General features: G+C 46.2%; 3 protein-coding genes across 4 annotated transcripts in view; 1 reads left to right on the forward strand and 2 right to left on the reverse strand.

Moving 5' to 3' along the window:
• Window positions 1-70: 70 nt before the first annotated feature.
• CCT4 (chaperonin containing TCP1 subunit 4) lies at window positions 71-6,368 on the reverse strand. Its single transcript, XM_027653928.1, has 14 exons — window positions 6,178-6,368; window positions 5,732-5,784; window positions 5,388-5,477; window positions 4,556-4,664; window positions 3,884-4,026; window positions 3,397-3,518; window positions 3,178-3,310; window positions 2,690-2,829; window positions 2,359-2,455; window positions 1,946-2,056; window positions 1,552-1,682; window positions 1,231-1,465; window positions 580-693; window positions 71-280 (listed from the first exon to the last, which is right to left on the reverse strand). Exons 1-14 carry the CDS (start codon window positions 6,293-6,295, stop codon window positions 263-265), a joined length of 1,614 nt encoding a protein of 537 aa, XP_027509729.1. The 5' UTR covers window positions 6,296-6,368; the 3' UTR covers window positions 71-262.
• A 290-nt stretch (window positions 6,369-6,658) lies between these two features.
• BMP2 (bone morphogenetic protein 2) overlaps window positions 6,659-15,360 on the forward strand; it is a 221,999-nt gene continuing 213,297 nt past the window's right edge. For both annotated transcript variants that reach the window (XR_003529376.1, XM_027653766.1), the window contains exons 1-2: window positions 6,659-7,080; window positions 10,285-11,050. The gene's annotated coding sequence lies outside the window, so the exon portion shown is untranslated. The remainder of the gene's footprint in view (window positions 7,081-10,284; window positions 11,051-15,360) is intronic.
• The window catches only part of LRRN4 (leucine rich repeat neuronal 4), an 8,486-nt gene continuing 5,998 nt past the window's right edge, over window positions 12,873-15,360 (reverse strand). Inside the window, exon 6 of the mRNA XM_027653764.1 lies at window positions 12,873-15,360. Coding sequence (XP_027509565.1) covers window positions 14,179-15,360 — 1,182 coding nt within the window. The 3' untranslated portion in view covers window positions 12,873-14,178.

Raw genomic sequence — 15,360 nt, forward strand, 5'->3', positions numbered from 1 at the left:
GGAGCACAGAGCACAGAAAAGCAAATGTAAAACGTTGTTTTTATAATTCTGCTAGAAATAAGGTAAAGACTTGGTGGGCTACTGTGTGTTTATTGATAAACAGCATTTCCTTTTCAAAAACAAACTGTTTTTAAGTTAACCTGATCAAAGCACCCAAGTCTCAGTGGAGTTTAAGACAAATCACACAGGCGCTTTTGGTGAGGAAACCGTATTCCGGGTTCCAGGACAGGAGCCCTCGGGCACAGTCCCTCCTCTGCTCAGCTCAGCCTCGAGTGTTCACCTGCAAAGAGTTCACACAGTCAGGCATAAGAAATCACAGGATACATCACAATTACTTCTTTGCTTGAAGATCCTGGGGGTTTGGTGGCTCTAATTCCTTGCTTCAAGGTGCAGTATGTATAAAGCGTTTTTGTCCCAACTGCTGTTACTAAAAGGCCAAATGGTCTTAAATAGCATATAAACAGAGAATGCTACACAAAATACAAATGTATTTTGAAGCACAGCAAGTTAATGCCATGAACTATATCCTGGTGCTTGTGAAGGAAAGATGAACCAAAACACGACGCCAACACTACTCACCACATCATCGATCTTGAGAATGCTGCGCACGGTCTCTGTCGCCAGAGTCAGTGCGCTCAGAGACACCAGCAGAGGCTGCACAACCAGCTCCTCCAGGATGTTGGAAATGCCACCCTGTGGGAACAAGGAGCCTTTACTTTGTGCAAGTCAGACTACAGTTAGATTTAGCACACTTTTTTTTTTGGTAGAATCCTGAGGACAGTCAATTCCTAGACTATCACAGGGCTTGTCCTCCTCTATTTGCAACAGGAGCGTTACAGAACACATCTCTCCCCAAACACTTGACATACCCTGTTCAAAATTAGCCAAGAGAAAAGCTCAACAGGGACAACTGAAAAGAAGCTGGGCTGTGGTGCTACTCCTAACACATGAGCACCTGCCACTGCAGATCATACTGATGGATGATTCTAAATGGATCTACTGTTGTAGCTGAAATGCTTTTGTGGAGACACAGGATCCTTCTTGTCCTGTGGGTAAGGTATATATAATATCTCCTGTTACCAATGCTCAGGGCGAGCTGTTTGTTGAGAGAACAAGCTGTAGTTTCCCTCAATGCTAATTTTAGAGAGACTGTTATGAGACAAGAACTTGCCCTCTCACTAGTCCAGCCCTAAGGTGAAGCGTTTTCCAGGTGTCATAACTCCTCCTTACCTTCCTGACGTTAATGCCAGCTGTTTTCTCTCCTTGGGCATGTCTGTTCCTCAGCTCTGTCACTGTGGAAATAGGGTTGAGCCCTGCATTCTCAGCCAGGGTGGAGGGGATCACCTCCAGGGCATCCCCGTAGGCACGGACGCAGTAGGAGTCCATGCCCTTCAGGGTCCGGGCGTACTCGTTGAGCCGCAGCGCCAGCTCGATCTCTGGGGCTCCTCCTCCTGCAATCAGAGCTCTGGGGGCAGAAAGGAACACCAAACCTCATCACAATCAGGCTTTGTGTGTTACTAACTCACCACATGAACCAAATGGCGTCGTTACCTTTTCTTAACCAAGCATCTTATGACACACAGGGCGTCGTGAATGGAGCGCTCGGCTTCCTCCAGGACGAGTTTGTTGGATCCACGGACCACGATGCTCACAGTTTTTCCAGGGTTTGTGCAGCCTGTAATCTAAAACATAAAACCAAATATTAAGACTAGGGGGGAAAAGAGTTCTGGACAAAAAGACACTTCCATTGGTGTTTTCAAGTTCTGTAACAGCACTGATGTCTGGCCAAGCAAAACCATGGCACTGCCCAAGCTGGTGCTACTCAGAGCTTAGAAGCAGGTACTTAAATGTAATAAATTCAGTAATAAAAGCCATTAAAGTTATCAACTGTTATTAAAATAGCTGGCAGATGTTAAGCTGTATTAACATTCTGTCCCTCACTCACCTTTATTAGTTTCCCAGAACCGTTCAGGTTGACCTCTTCTGCCAGCTCAGCAGAGCCCAGCATGTCAGGGGTGAACTGGTCAATGTGAGCCACAGGCTTAGTTCCAATTGTCTGAAAAAATAACATGAAAAAAAAAATTAATCCAGAGGCTGACTGCAGAGTCAGCAAGTACCCTGCATGTTGTTCTTCTGCTTATTACAGTAAAACAGAGTGTCAGGGCTGTGGCTTTTACATCTGTCCTAAAAGTGTGGCTGCTCAACAGAATGGGAATGGTTTTTAGGGAAAAGGCTGGGTTTGCATTAATAGTCAAAACATGAAGCTTGAGAAAGTGTCATAATCAACTGGCCCTGGCTGGGCAGTTAGTTTTGGGGTAGATTTTAAACACTGCTACTAATTTATATAACCCACTTTACCTTACATATAAACTCAATGTCTTCTCTTTCAATGTCTTTGACCACCATGATCTTAACTTTGTTCAGAAAATGGAGGGCCAGGTCACTGAGAGCATCCCTGAAATAGAGAGAGAAGGAATCAGGCCACAGTGCTCAAATTCCTTCAGAGTACAAAGTAAGGATGTCATGAAACTCAAAACAGAGACAGTGGGAGTGCTTTCTAAAGGTACAGTCACTGTTACTCTGCCAAGTGTGACTGTTACTATTTGGCTTAATTTTTCCAGGTTTTCCAAACAATTCAAACTGTTCCCTGAAACACAGACAGAAAGCCACTAATTCGGTATTAACATACCTAAGAATAGACTTCTGAATTAGCAGGACATTGCACCCAGCCTTCTTTATCTGCTTCACCAAATTCAGAATATAGGCCCTCTCTTCACGCAGGACTCTGTCCATTTGAGCATAATCAGAAACAACTATCTGGTTGTCCATCTATTTAAGAATAGAAAATAAAAGAAAAAAGCAACTATGAGCACCTGCTGAGTTAAAAAGCAAGTGTCCAAACATTCCATGTTCTTTAATTTAGCACCCTGTGATTCAAAGCCAACAAGCACAACAGTAAGATATATCTTATTAGAAATGGTTCAATATTTCTTATAATTTTAAACAATTTTGGGTTTTCACACCAACTGCAAGTTTTTTTAAGACCCAGCAGACCTTCCCCCTAGCTGTGGCACAGAGCTGACATCACAGCATCTTAAAAAAACATGTGTCACCATTACATTTCCATCTCCCAAGTTCCAGAGCACGAGGTTTCTCTCTAGCCCCAGTCTGACTTACATCTGTCTTTGGAGCTGACAAGCAGAACTGGATGAGGCCAATTTTGGCTTTTTCCACTCTGGTCACGCCGGTATTTGCCACTTTCTGAGTCAGGACCAGTCCTTCAACCAGTTCACAATCATCAATTGTGCCTCTGGAAACAAACACAAGCCATGACTGGAGCTCTGGGAAGCTGATTTCTCAGGGATAAAATTTATCCAATTACAAGTTGTTTCTTACCCCAACTTCTTAACAATTTTAATATCTCTGAGGTCCACACTGTTGGCTGTAGTTGGGTCAATCACCTTCATCACGGCGTCCACACTCATTGGAGAAAGCAAACTGGAATACTGACACACAACCTAAGGGATTTGATAATGAAGAGAGATTTAACACTGAGAAATGGCAATTTCCAAACAATGTTGTCATTGTCTTTCAGTATTTGACTTTGGAATTTTGAATCAAAGCTTCTTTTCCCTCCCTGCCCACCCAGTGTCTCAACAAGGCGTTTTCCTGACAGCTGCTCCAGGGCAAGGAAGGAGCGATGCCGGTGGGGAAACCCCAAAGACAACTGAATTTCTCTTTCTTAGAAAGGCTCTTAAAGTGAGACTTTTGAGCCTGGATTTACAACATTCAGGGTATTGTTAGTAAGGGAAGAGCAGCACAGAGTAGGAAAAGCTGGAAGGCCAGGCTTGGCTGGAGGTTCCCAGTCCAGGAGCTGCCGTACCTTTGAGTTCAGCGAAGTCGTTGCACTGTTGAGCAGAGTCTCCCTGTCACTGAGCTCCACTGGCTGGGCCATGTTGGTCAGCACCTCAATACCCTTATCCAAAGCTTTCTGGAATGACTCCGAAATGATGGTGGGGTGAATTCCTGTGCATAGAGAAAGAAAGGCTGTCAGGCAGTTCATGCTTGCAAACCAATGGTTCTTTCTTTTTTTCCTTCACCTCCTTTTTTCCATTTGAAAATTCAAGAGACTCAGGTCAGAATAAAAGGAAGATGATTCAGCAATATGTTCTTCACAGGTGCATGACCTCCCTTATTACTTTCCACCATTAAAACAGAAGGTAAAAGCTGTAACATTCCAAATAATTTGTCCTCACAGACAATTCCTGCCATGCCTGACATCCCACAAACACCCTCCCCGAGTTCCCTTTGCCCTTGGCAATCTCAAAACTGCTGCTGTTCAGGTGATGCCTGTGAGGAGCCTGACAGGGATTTTATTTCAGATTTAATATTCAGATTTTCTCACAGCTCTGTAGGAAGCTCCTCAATTTCCCTGGAGTGGGATGCACCCTTTATCTTTTCGACTGAGAACAGCTGCTTTAAATCATTGTCATACACAAGCTGACAGAAGACTTAACTACTTGCATATTAAATATATATATGTACATATATTTACCTTTTTGAAGGAGTCTGGAACAGGCATCCAAAAGAGCTCCAGCAATGACAACAACAGATGTTGTGCCATCACCAGCTTCAATATCTTGTGCTTTGGACAGCTCTACCAACTAAAGGAGAAATTATGACAGAAGTTTATATATACATATATATATATATATTCCTGCTTACTTGCAAACACAATAATAAAAAATGAGATATTCAGGAACACAGCACTACGAAAATTAACTTTGATTTTAGGCTGAATCATGTGTCTTTTTAATTTGAAGTGTGCACCTTCTGCAATTTCCATCCCACACTTGTACCCCCTGTTTGGCTGAAATAAAACTGTGGTCAAATAAATCACTTAGAGAAGCAAAGCTTTTTGCTATCCAACAGGTTTACCTTTTCCTTCCCTGGAGGAAGGTCACAGGAACTTCATTTCCACCTCCAACCACAACCAGATCCTAGAGAAATACACTGAACATCCCAAAGGACCAGGGTGCTGCATCCTCACAGCACCTGACCACAACTTAACTCATTCCCTTCTCTCATTCCCTTCTGTCCCAGGGATTTGGGACAGGAGTTTTCTTTCTTAGATGAAGGTTTGGGTTGGGTTTTTTATGTCTTAAAACATGCCCAGAGGGATTATGCACAAGGGACACTGGGTAAGAAATAAGGACTCGTAACTCCCCAGCACACCTTACAAGCAAAATAAATGTTTCCTGAGCACAGGGTACAAAGTTTCCTCTCTGTCACCAGTGGGTAGTGCTCCTCAAATCCATGTTTTCTCACCCCAGAAACTGAGCTGTGGCACAGATCATTGTCCCAGCCATGGAAAAGGAACCACTCACCATTTTGGCTGCAGGGTGCAGGACCTGCATCTGCTTCAGGATAGTGGCACCATCATTAGTGATTGTCACATCTCCTTTAGCATCCTGGATCTGAGAAGGAAGGGGAGGGGCACAGCTCTGATCAGTAAACCTTAAATTTGAGACTCAACACAAAGTGTTCTCCCTGACAACTTCATTTCCCAAACCCAGATGTGCATTTAGTTCCTACTTTCCCTTAAATAACTGAAACCTGGGAAAAAATTAAGGTAAAAGGTGTCATGCTACATAGGACATGTTGGATTTATCTCCACTAAGCTTAATGCTTTTAAAATGGGAAAAAATTTCGGAAAAAATTAAGAGCATACCATTTTATCCATTCCCTTTGGTCCAAGACTTGTTCTAATCGCATCGGCAACAGCTGGGAAGAGAAGAAAACGTTTGCGAGCTCATCTAAAGAACTACAAACACTCCAGCACTTACATGTGCCTTCTAAATATAAAGTGCCCGCCACTATTAAGCAGTTTCCAGATATACTAATTTCAAATAATGGAATAACGTAAAGCGCTGCAGTATCAGTACTGAGTTCCACATATCTTTCTTTTAAACGACTAATATCTGATGGTTTGATCGCAGCCATTTTAAACCTGAGGGATAACAAAGAAGCGTGATGCACGCCGTAATCGCTCGGGGAATCGTGTCAGTGCCGGGAATCGCATCCCCCCTCCATCCCCAGCCGCTAAAAACATGGAATTCCAGCTCCCAGGGATAGGGCCACGCGGTTCTCCACCACCACCCACCCCCCCACACACACCTTTGCCGGCCGCGATGTTGCTGAAGCGGATCTGTGCGGGCTTGTCGCGGTCCTGGTAGGCGCCCTTGGCCCTGTTGGCGGCCCCGGCGGGGGCCCTGCCGGGCGCGCTCTCGGGCATGGCCGGGATCTGGGGATAAGCCGGGAATCAGGGCCGGGATGCGCACGCCGGGATCCTTCCAGAACGGGGGCCTTCCGCGCTGCTGCCGCCGCCTGAGGGTGCCCGCCGCGCGCCTGCGCGCTGCCCGCGCCGGCAGGAAATCCCTCCCTCCTCCTGCCGGCCGGCGAACGCCGCGGTCACCTATGGAGGAGCCGGGCGCGGGGAGGGGAGAAGGTGGGGTCCTTAGGAGGGTTTTTCCCGCCCCGGCGGGGGCGGGTCCGGCTCCGGCGCGCGCCGCGCTGAAGGGGCGCCGCCGCTGGGGGGCGCCAGGGAGCGGATCCACCGGGGTCGTTCTGAGGGGACACGGGGAATGGAGGCGGGAATGGAGGGAGGGATTGAGTGGGGTGGGACGGGATGGGGCTCTAGAGCCCCGGGGATCCTGCCACCATCCAACCGGGGCACTGAGGGACCCATGGTGTGGGATGGAGGCCCGGGGGATTTCGCCATCGTCCCCTCAGGGAGCCGGGGCACTGAGGGATGGACGGTGTGGGACGGGGTCCTACAACCCAGGAGATCCCGCCGTCATCCCCTCAAAGAGCCGGGACACTGAGGGGTGGATGGCGTGGGCTGGGGCTCTGTAGCCCGGGGAAGTTCAGTGTGTTACAAGAAAATACACGTTGTTTCTGTTCTTTTCCTGTAGCTCAAGCCTGTCTCGCTTCACTCGCGACAAAGCTGCTGCTTAAACCCCCTTTTGGGTTCTGCGAAAGATAAAAAGAAACCAGATGCTCAAAACCTACCCAGAACTGGTGGGCTGGCACAGCAGGTCCCGGAGTTAGGAGGGAAAAGCTGCAAGATGCCACAGGGAGACAAATAAAAGGGAATGGTTGGGGCTGCCTGGCCCTGGATCAGAGCAGGACGGGCATAGAGCTACACTCACATTCCCGGGTTAATGTGGCACCAATATTAAAGGTTTTATAAGTTATACCTCTTAGGATGATCTTGCCTCAACTGCGGTACTACCATAAGAGGCTTCTGTATGGTTTTTAAAAATTTCTGAATAGCTATTGAAATAATTTTCTTCACCTGAGAGAGAACACAAACACGACGTGGTTTAGATGCAAAGCACAACACTTGAAACCACACAGCAAATTCATTTTGTTCAAAGTGAGACAGCAGTTCAAAAAAGAGCTCTGACTGAAAGAAAAGTGTCCATGTAATACCAAAACACTATAATTTTTATGGCATATCTCTGACTGGGTATGAAAAGTCAGGGTTTAAAGTGCTCCTGTGTAGGGACAGTTATCCAAGAAATGTGTCCCTGCACCAGCAAGGTGCTGCTAATGTCAGATGTTGGATGAAGGATGGGAGCTCTTGAGGTTGTTTTCCCTTTCTAAGTGTATCAGGAGCTCACTGCAAGTGAAACACACCCTTATGGTGAGCAATTTTCTAGTGCCAGCAGCAGCTTTGTACCGTGAGATGTCAAAGTAAAGCATTTGTACACTTGTCAGAACAAAAAAAAAAAAAGAATAGAGGAAAAAAAAGATTCCACGGTCACGTGATTTCATCACCTCTCATTTTTAGCAGTTGCTTTTGATTTTTATTTTTCTGGGTTTATGCACCACTGAAACACAGGTAACTGAGAGGAGGTTTTGGAATTGAACAGTGTTTGCCTTCGAATATTCAATTTTTAACAGGCAGAGAAGAAAATAGTTTTAAGTGTAAAGGCAGAGAGAGGTCCATCCAGGTCACACATGGGGCAAAGGTCTATTAGTTATAGTCTTGATTTATATCACCTGGATATAAATCTGGATTCTTACCACCTTCAAAACCATCAGAAACACATCCTAAATTACTTAAATCACTGGGAACTCTGACCCTGCTCTTTAATTCCACCAAGCACTGATGGCAACAGCACCAAATCCTGCATATTTAACAGTAATGCAGTGTTACAGCTGGAATCAGCAAAGGGCCAAAGGACCTGACAGGAAAACACAGCCAGGTTTGTGTTGTTACCAGCAGCTATCACGTGCTGCTCAGTGTTGCCCTAGGGTCAGGGGCGAGTATTTCCCAGGATTTTGAAGGAAATGAAGGTTAGACCTGATGCTGTCACAGCCACCCTGTTACACACAGCTCTGTGCTTGGCAGAACCAGCCCCTCTGGTGTTGGGAATCATTTGGGGACAAGGTTTGTTCCATTGCTGCGTGGAGCCTGGGTTTTGAGTTGGTCTCTAGGGAGCTGCTGAGCTAAGTTTAGGGCTGCTGTGGTTAGTGGCTCCCTTCTTCCTGACAATTTTGGTCTGGCAGGGTTCCTTCCCTGAAGCTGGGCTTCAGGCAGAGGGAGGGTTTCATCAGCCAGCAGGTTTGTGCTGGATTTAAGATGACTTTTCTGGCTCATTTAATGGGTTTTGTCACCCACTGTCACTCCATCTGCCCCACTCTGTGTCCAACAGAAACCCCCTGCTGTGGTTTGATTTGATCTCAGGTCCTTGCAGGTGTGAAGGTGACATTGGCTGGAGGCTGATCCAGAGCCACAAACAAGTCATAAAAATTGCTTGTTGCCTGCTACCTGTAATTTAGACGAGCAGACACGAGGGGCTATCAAGCTGTTGAGTTTTGTTCAGGGCTCTGGCTACTACTCGGTTTTTTGCTTCGTTCTGTGTGAAATAGAGATTATTTTTCTTTTTACTTGCATGTATTTAGGGGCAGCCTTATGGTTATCCTTCTTCCTGCAGTGTCCCATTGCCCCATGTCCTTCAATTAGAACTTGGACCTGATTTTGACTAAATGTGGCAGAAACTCTGCATGTTCTGGCTTTGTGTGAACAGGCAGCTGCACAGAGGAGAGGTTTTTAAGTGAGAGGCACACCGAGGGCAGAGCTCAGTCCTCTGGGATATTTGTTGCTGGCACAATGTTCCTGTGGCTTTCCAAGTTTTATTTTACTCAGGCAGAGGCAACAAACCACTACCAGCAGTGGTGATGACAGCAGAAGGAATGACTGCCAAAAAGAGGGTGACATCACTTCACCTCATGGCCTTAGATAAGATATTAACAACCATTCCTTAATCATGCTCTGATAAGAGCAAGTGGCTTCCAAACATTTAATAAGCACGATACTCATGCCTTCCCAGCACAAAATATTTTACACAGCAAAGATATTTTAGTTTTTTTTCAAAGAAGAAGGAAGTCTCAGCCTCGTGCTGAGTGTGTGATATTTTTTTCCTCTCTTCTCTTGGAGCTTCCTTCCAGAAGTTGTGGCTGCTGAGCCCTGCAGGAGCTGCCAGTCCTGCAGAGCAGGGATAGCTGCATCACTGCTTCCACCTCCTGGAAGAGACAGTGAACGAGGGATTCTGGGTTTTATGGGTTTTCTTGGCATTCTTTTACTCGATTTCTTCTGATTTTCCTTCCTTGCTCTTAAGGAATAAAAAAAATGTACATTTTTTTTCCTTATCAGTGGCGAGTTGGCAGAGAAATTCCTGGTCCTAAGGCTACAAAAAGAATTAGAAGCAGGGACAGACAGGCTGCTGAGTAACAGTCTGTGGGACTGGGACTGCTGCTGCTGATAATTTTCAGCACTTCTGCCCTCTCTGCCTTCCCATGTGAGTAGGGAAGGACACGCAGGTGCACAGAGGAGAGCACATGAGTAGTGTAAATGAGCCTTGCTCTGTAGGGTGGAGTGCTGTGGTGAAAGTATTTCCATGTGGGAGAGTACCTGGGGAGATGATTCCACCCTCTCCCTCTAGATGCCAGCAGAACACCAGCCTTGCTGTAAGGGATTGCTTCCTGAATGTATTTCAGAATATTATTATTGTTATTTCTTGTGCTGCTTGATCACTCTTCAGAGAGGTTGGGATTACCTTTGTAATATATTGTCCTGCTGCAGAACAAACTGCATCCTTTGGGAGCTGAGAGAAGAAAAAGCACCAGGAGTTTAAACATGTTCTTTTATGAATATCTCTGTCTGCAAACACAAAACATGTTCTCACCTGTGATAAATATCTCTGTATTTCACAGGTAAAGAGGAAATCAGAGGCTTCTTGGCAAGCAAGATCCTGAACCCTCGGAGCAATCCTGAGTGTGGTGGTTTGGCTCGTGCATCCTTCCATGAAAGGCTGATGGAGCTGGGAGCACTGTGAGCTCCCTGCCTTGGACTGCATCATCTCCCAGCTGGCCCATTTAATGCCTGTCACCCCTCTGCCCTGGGACAACTCTCCAAAGCAGGCTCCCTTCTGTCACTGAGGAGGATCAGGCCGAAGCACTTGGTGCTGCTGTCCTGCACTTTCCCACCCACCTGCTCACAGGGCTCTCAGGGACTGCTGCTCTTAATGACTTCTTGGCATCAGCACTGAAAACAGGGTGGTCCCTCTCTGTTCCCTCACAGCCAGCAAGGGTTCTGGCCCTTGCAGAGCTCCTTTTCTTCCCTGTTTGGAGGCCTTTTCAGGGATCAGCTCCTCTTCCCAGAGTGTTTCTGCCGGGAGACTCCATGAGACTCAGTGACTGCTTTCCATGTACTGAGACAGAGCAGTGCTCACTTCTGCCCTGACACCCTGGGGATCCCCCATGGACACCACTGGCTGTTGTGGACTTACTTGGTTCTTTGGAAAGAAGAAAAACACTGACAACTGAAAGGAGAAGGATCTTGATGAGACTTTCTTCTTAGGAAGAAAAGCCAGAAAAAACCCTCCACGAGCTGTCCAAAGAATGCATTGAAATGCTCCCTGCGCTTCCCCCAAGTGATCTTCCCCTCACACAGACACGGGAAAAGTGGAGCTGCGGAACAGTAAGTGGAATATTAATTACCTTTTTTTAATGCGTTGGCTTTTTATACAGCTTTTGTTTGAGAGGTATGCAGTGACCCCAGTCGTGCTGGCAAAGGTTGATGTGTTTGCAGCCGGAGGTACAAACAGTTTGCTGTTGGGTGCGAGCGGGAAGAGGGGGAGGAACAACCAGGCGGAGCAAAGCTGGGAGTTTCCTAACATGGGTTTGTGTGTGGGCGGGAAAGTTTCTGTTCAGCCCCTTGGTTGTTCTCACTGCTCCAGTCCCCAACAGCACTGTGAGAGTTCACTCCACTTCTAAGAGTATTGGAAATCCTGGAAATATCCAAACTGGTCATGAGCCGTGTTTACAAGGACAGCTCTGGGGTTTGAGGTTGGGAGTGGGGATGACATTTTTTTCTGCAGTTGGAATCCAGTTTCTACTTGGATTATGTAGAAACCAGAAAATGGGCTTCAAGATAACTTTGCCCTATTGATTAAAATATTGCTTGTTGTATTTTTATTTCTAAATCAGTAGATGCAGCTACAGTAAGATCCCTAGAGGGGATAATGTGGTGATTGAGTTTTTCTAGAAGTTTACATCCTTTTTAAGAACTAACAATAGCAGTGCTTCCAAAGAAAGGTTTTATGCTTGAATACTTACTTTGAAAACGTTGTGACTTACTCGAATGAGAGCTGTTCTTTTGAATAATTGTCACTTTGCCTGTTCTTGGGCTGCAGCAACCCTTTACAAGACACAGCAGTTCTGGGTGGGAATACAGGAAGGACTATTTTTATCCAAGCTGGAATTTTTCAAGTATAGCAGAATAAAGCTTTTGTAACTTAAAAATTATTTCAGAGTGTCTATATAATATATCCAAGTAAGGCTTCTTGTAGCTTAGCACAAATATCAGGAAAAAGTGAAATCGGTTGTGACAAACCCAAATCTCACAATGGGAAAGGTTCAAGAGACTGAAGTTGGTGTGAGGATGCACTTCCAGGTGGTGTCAGGTTGGAGTGTGCCCTGGTCACTGATCCTCAGGGAAGTCAAATTCTGGTGCTTTGTGGCTTTCTGGTTCAGTGATTATGAGCTGCGTTGTGGTAAAGGGTAATTAGATGTGTCCTCTCAAATTTCATTTTAAACAATGTCCTCTTGCTTCGGACTAACTCTCAGTTAAGTTGGAACAATCTTTATTTTCAGTTGCAGTATCTATTTTTTTTGTCCTCCCCTAGGGTTAATCTTCAAGACAATATAAATTGCTATTCACAAATCTCTTATTTTGCTCCACTTTGTTTCTGTTTCTGGTAAACCCAAATACCCCAGCCAAGGTCTCTGTGTTGTACAAACACAAGGGAATATATGATCTCTGTCCCAGTTTGGGAAAATGAGTCTTTGACTCATTTGCTCACTTCAGATGAAATAATGACTATCATCTGTGCCTGCTCACTAATCCTTCCAGGAAATGCAGGGAAAATCAGCCCAGAAATAAATATGAAAACCCAAGTCCAAACAAAGACAAGCCTGAACTACCAGAGTGTGAAAATAAAAGAGGTTTTCAAAGTGAAAGGTGACTCCATCCTTCTCCATTTGCGTTTCCCTTCTATTGTGAGTTTGAGTCACGGGGCTCAGCCAAGCTCAGGAGACACACACAGCAGGAATCTGTGTCTGTCCAGGGACAGTGTCATTGCCAGTGCCACAAACTCCCATGAAAGGGCTGCAAGCCTGTAGTGGTGAGGATGGCAGAGCCACCTTCTGCACGGGCAAAATGAAAGCTCTTAGGACATGAGAGAACACAAATTTACCATCAAAAAACCATTTCTTTACTAAATGCTGAAAGTTTCTTCCAAAACAACAAAAAAGAGTTAATTTCTCAGGCTAAACGTTGTAGGTGGTAAAGACAACACCGAGACCCAAGTCTTTAACAAAGAACCAGAACTCAGCTCTGTAGCTTTTATTTCTGTTAATACTGAAAGCATTAAAAAAGAACAGAACAGAGAGTCTCTTGCACTGCACAGCACCTTTCCCTCAGAGGTCTGGGGGGACTTCACACAGTGTCTGTACAGCAGCAGGAACAGCAGTTGCTGGAGCATAAACCTCTGGGGAAGTATCTGACTGGGACAAATGCCTCCCCTTCCACAAACATCTCTCTGAATTCTAATGGCAAGCTCGAAGCTGGGATTGTCAGCATCTCTCACTATCAAGTAGCACCCAAAAATTAATCTGGAAGATGTCTGCAGAACTCTCTGCTGCCACTGGACGGGATTTCGCTTTTTCAAGTCTCAGCAACACACACATTAAATGGTTTCATTACTCATCTTTTTGCCTCTATGAGGTAAATCAGCTGCTAAATCTGTGGATGGGATGGATTACTGCGATGGAACAACCATCTCTGCTTAAAATCCATTGGGAAGCAAATGTTACCGTGCTCCCCTTACCACTTCTTGGGTCAGTGCTGTCCTGCAAACCCCCACTGCCTGGGAACTGCTTGTGGAAGCACTTGGGAGACTCCAACATCACACAAAGACAAGACAAAACAATGATCCCTGCCCGAAGGATCCTGCACAGTCCTTCTTACATTTAATCTTTGTTTCTTTTTCCTGAACTGAGGCTGAGCAGCTGCAGCCTCTGGAGTTGCTTAACGGAGTTAGAGCTGCACAGCACCTTGTCACTGAGCCCACTCACTCCTTCCAGTAACATTCTCTTTTTGGATAATGCCTTTAAAAAATTGAACCCCCAACTTCCCTCTGTGAATAAAAGCAGAGTGTGTCACGCTCAGCTAGATGCACCTTGGATCATGGCTCTCAGCTGATTGTGTCCATGAGATACTGGAGGCAGACAGCTGGCCAGGGAGCCTCTCACTGTGTGAAATTCATGCTACTCTATTTGTAGGTGATTATAAAAACAGCTTTTCAAGGTTAGTGTCCAGCTTTCCTGCTGCTTAGCACATGAACCACAGTCCAGAGACTTATATCTGGTCGAAAATACCTTCGTTATTAGTTTTTCTTTGTTGATGGTTTGCTCTCCCTTAGAAACAGAAGGGTTATGAAACCTGGTTGTTCATAGTTTTGCTGAAAGATGCTTTGAGAGCCTCCCAAAAACATACCAAGGTGATGGAAACAGCGAGCTCTGAATGTGCAGAACAATAACCCAGAGCTAATTACTGGTTTGTATTTTTAGCGGATAATCGAAGGCTGGGTTCTTGTAGGAGACCAAGTGTGTTCCATACTGCTCACTGTGAGGCTTCTTACACGCCTTGCACAGACATGCAGACAAAACAATCGTGGTAATGAGAAAGAATCCACTTGCTGCAGACAGAGCAACAAAGACAGACTTGTAGCTGGGTTTTGTTTTAAATCTGGTGCACGAATTACCTGGAATTTCCTGACCTGTTATCTGGCTTGACCCGGCTTTGTTGGAAGCTGTCACGCAAATGTTGTAAGTGGTGTATGGTGACAGATCATACAGAGTGTACTGCCTGGCTGTGGGATAAATATTATCCATGACAAACTGCCTGTCCTCGTTGCCTTGGGCAAGAAGCAGCAGCTCATAGGTGTGAACAACCGAATTTGGGGCGCACCAGTGAATCAGGGCAGAGCTGTCTGTAACTTCGGTCACCTCGCTGAGCCTCGGCGGGTCTGGAACCTCATCCTCCGTCGACATGCCCGGGCATAAACACTGGGACACGCTCTGGAGTTCACTGCACGGCTTCTGGAGGTGCCTGCAGGGGTTGTAGTCACAGGAGATGTGTCCCACTTGCACTGGGGTTTCCTTCGGCTGTTCGTCGTAGTCGTAGTAGTCGACATAGTGCGCCGGTGGCCTGGTGGGAGCAGGCTTTGAGTTCAGCTGGGGGGGGCTCGGCTGTGGGGTACCCTGTGGGGTGCCCTCCCCACCAGGGCTGGTAAACGAGTGAACAGAACGGTCAGTGGTGTTGGGGGTTCCTGTTCCTCCAGCAGAATAACGACTGGTGGTCTGGCTGGACGGACCTTCCCGGGGAGACGTTGTGTCGGTTGTTCTGAGCTCTCCCTTGGGCTGCTCTGTTCCTGTTTGACTCGTGGAGCTGAACTGAGCAAAGAGCTCTTTGAGGAAAACTGGGAAGGAGGTTACGGATGTGAAGGAAGGGGGACTGCTTGTGGATTCAGGAACTGCCTCCTCCTGGTGGGAGGAACTGTTGGCCTTTGTGAGCATCAGCTCCGTTGGGGGCAAAGCCGTGCTCATTGCATCCCTCTGGAACAGGGAGCTGGTATAAGTGTCTTTGGTCAGCATTGGATTGGCTGTTGTGCTCACTACCTCCCTCTGGATCAGGGAGCTGGTGTAAGTGTCTCTGGTCAGCATTGG

This window comes from Corapipo altera, unplaced genomic scaffold, assembly GCF_003945725.1.
Source record: "Corapipo altera isolate COAL_440 unplaced genomic scaffold, ASM394572v1 70, whole genome shotgun sequence".
Lineage (NCBI taxonomy): Eukaryota > Metazoa > Chordata > Aves > Passeriformes > Pipridae > Corapipo > Corapipo altera.

Coding starts and splice junctions, on each gene's coding strand:
- CCT4 (XM_027653928.1), bottom strand. CDS start 6,295: ATGCCCGAGAGCGCGCCCGGCAGGGCCCCCGCCGGGGCCGCCAACAGG. Junction 4,665..5,387: donor TGCACCCTGCAGCCAAAATG/GTGAGTGGTTCC, acceptor TTTCTCCTTTAG/TTGGTAGAGCTGTCCAAAGC. Junction 1,466..1,551: donor AGATGCTTGGTTAAGAAAAG/GTAACGACGCCA, acceptor TTCTGCCCCCAG/AGCTCTGATTGCAGGAGGAG.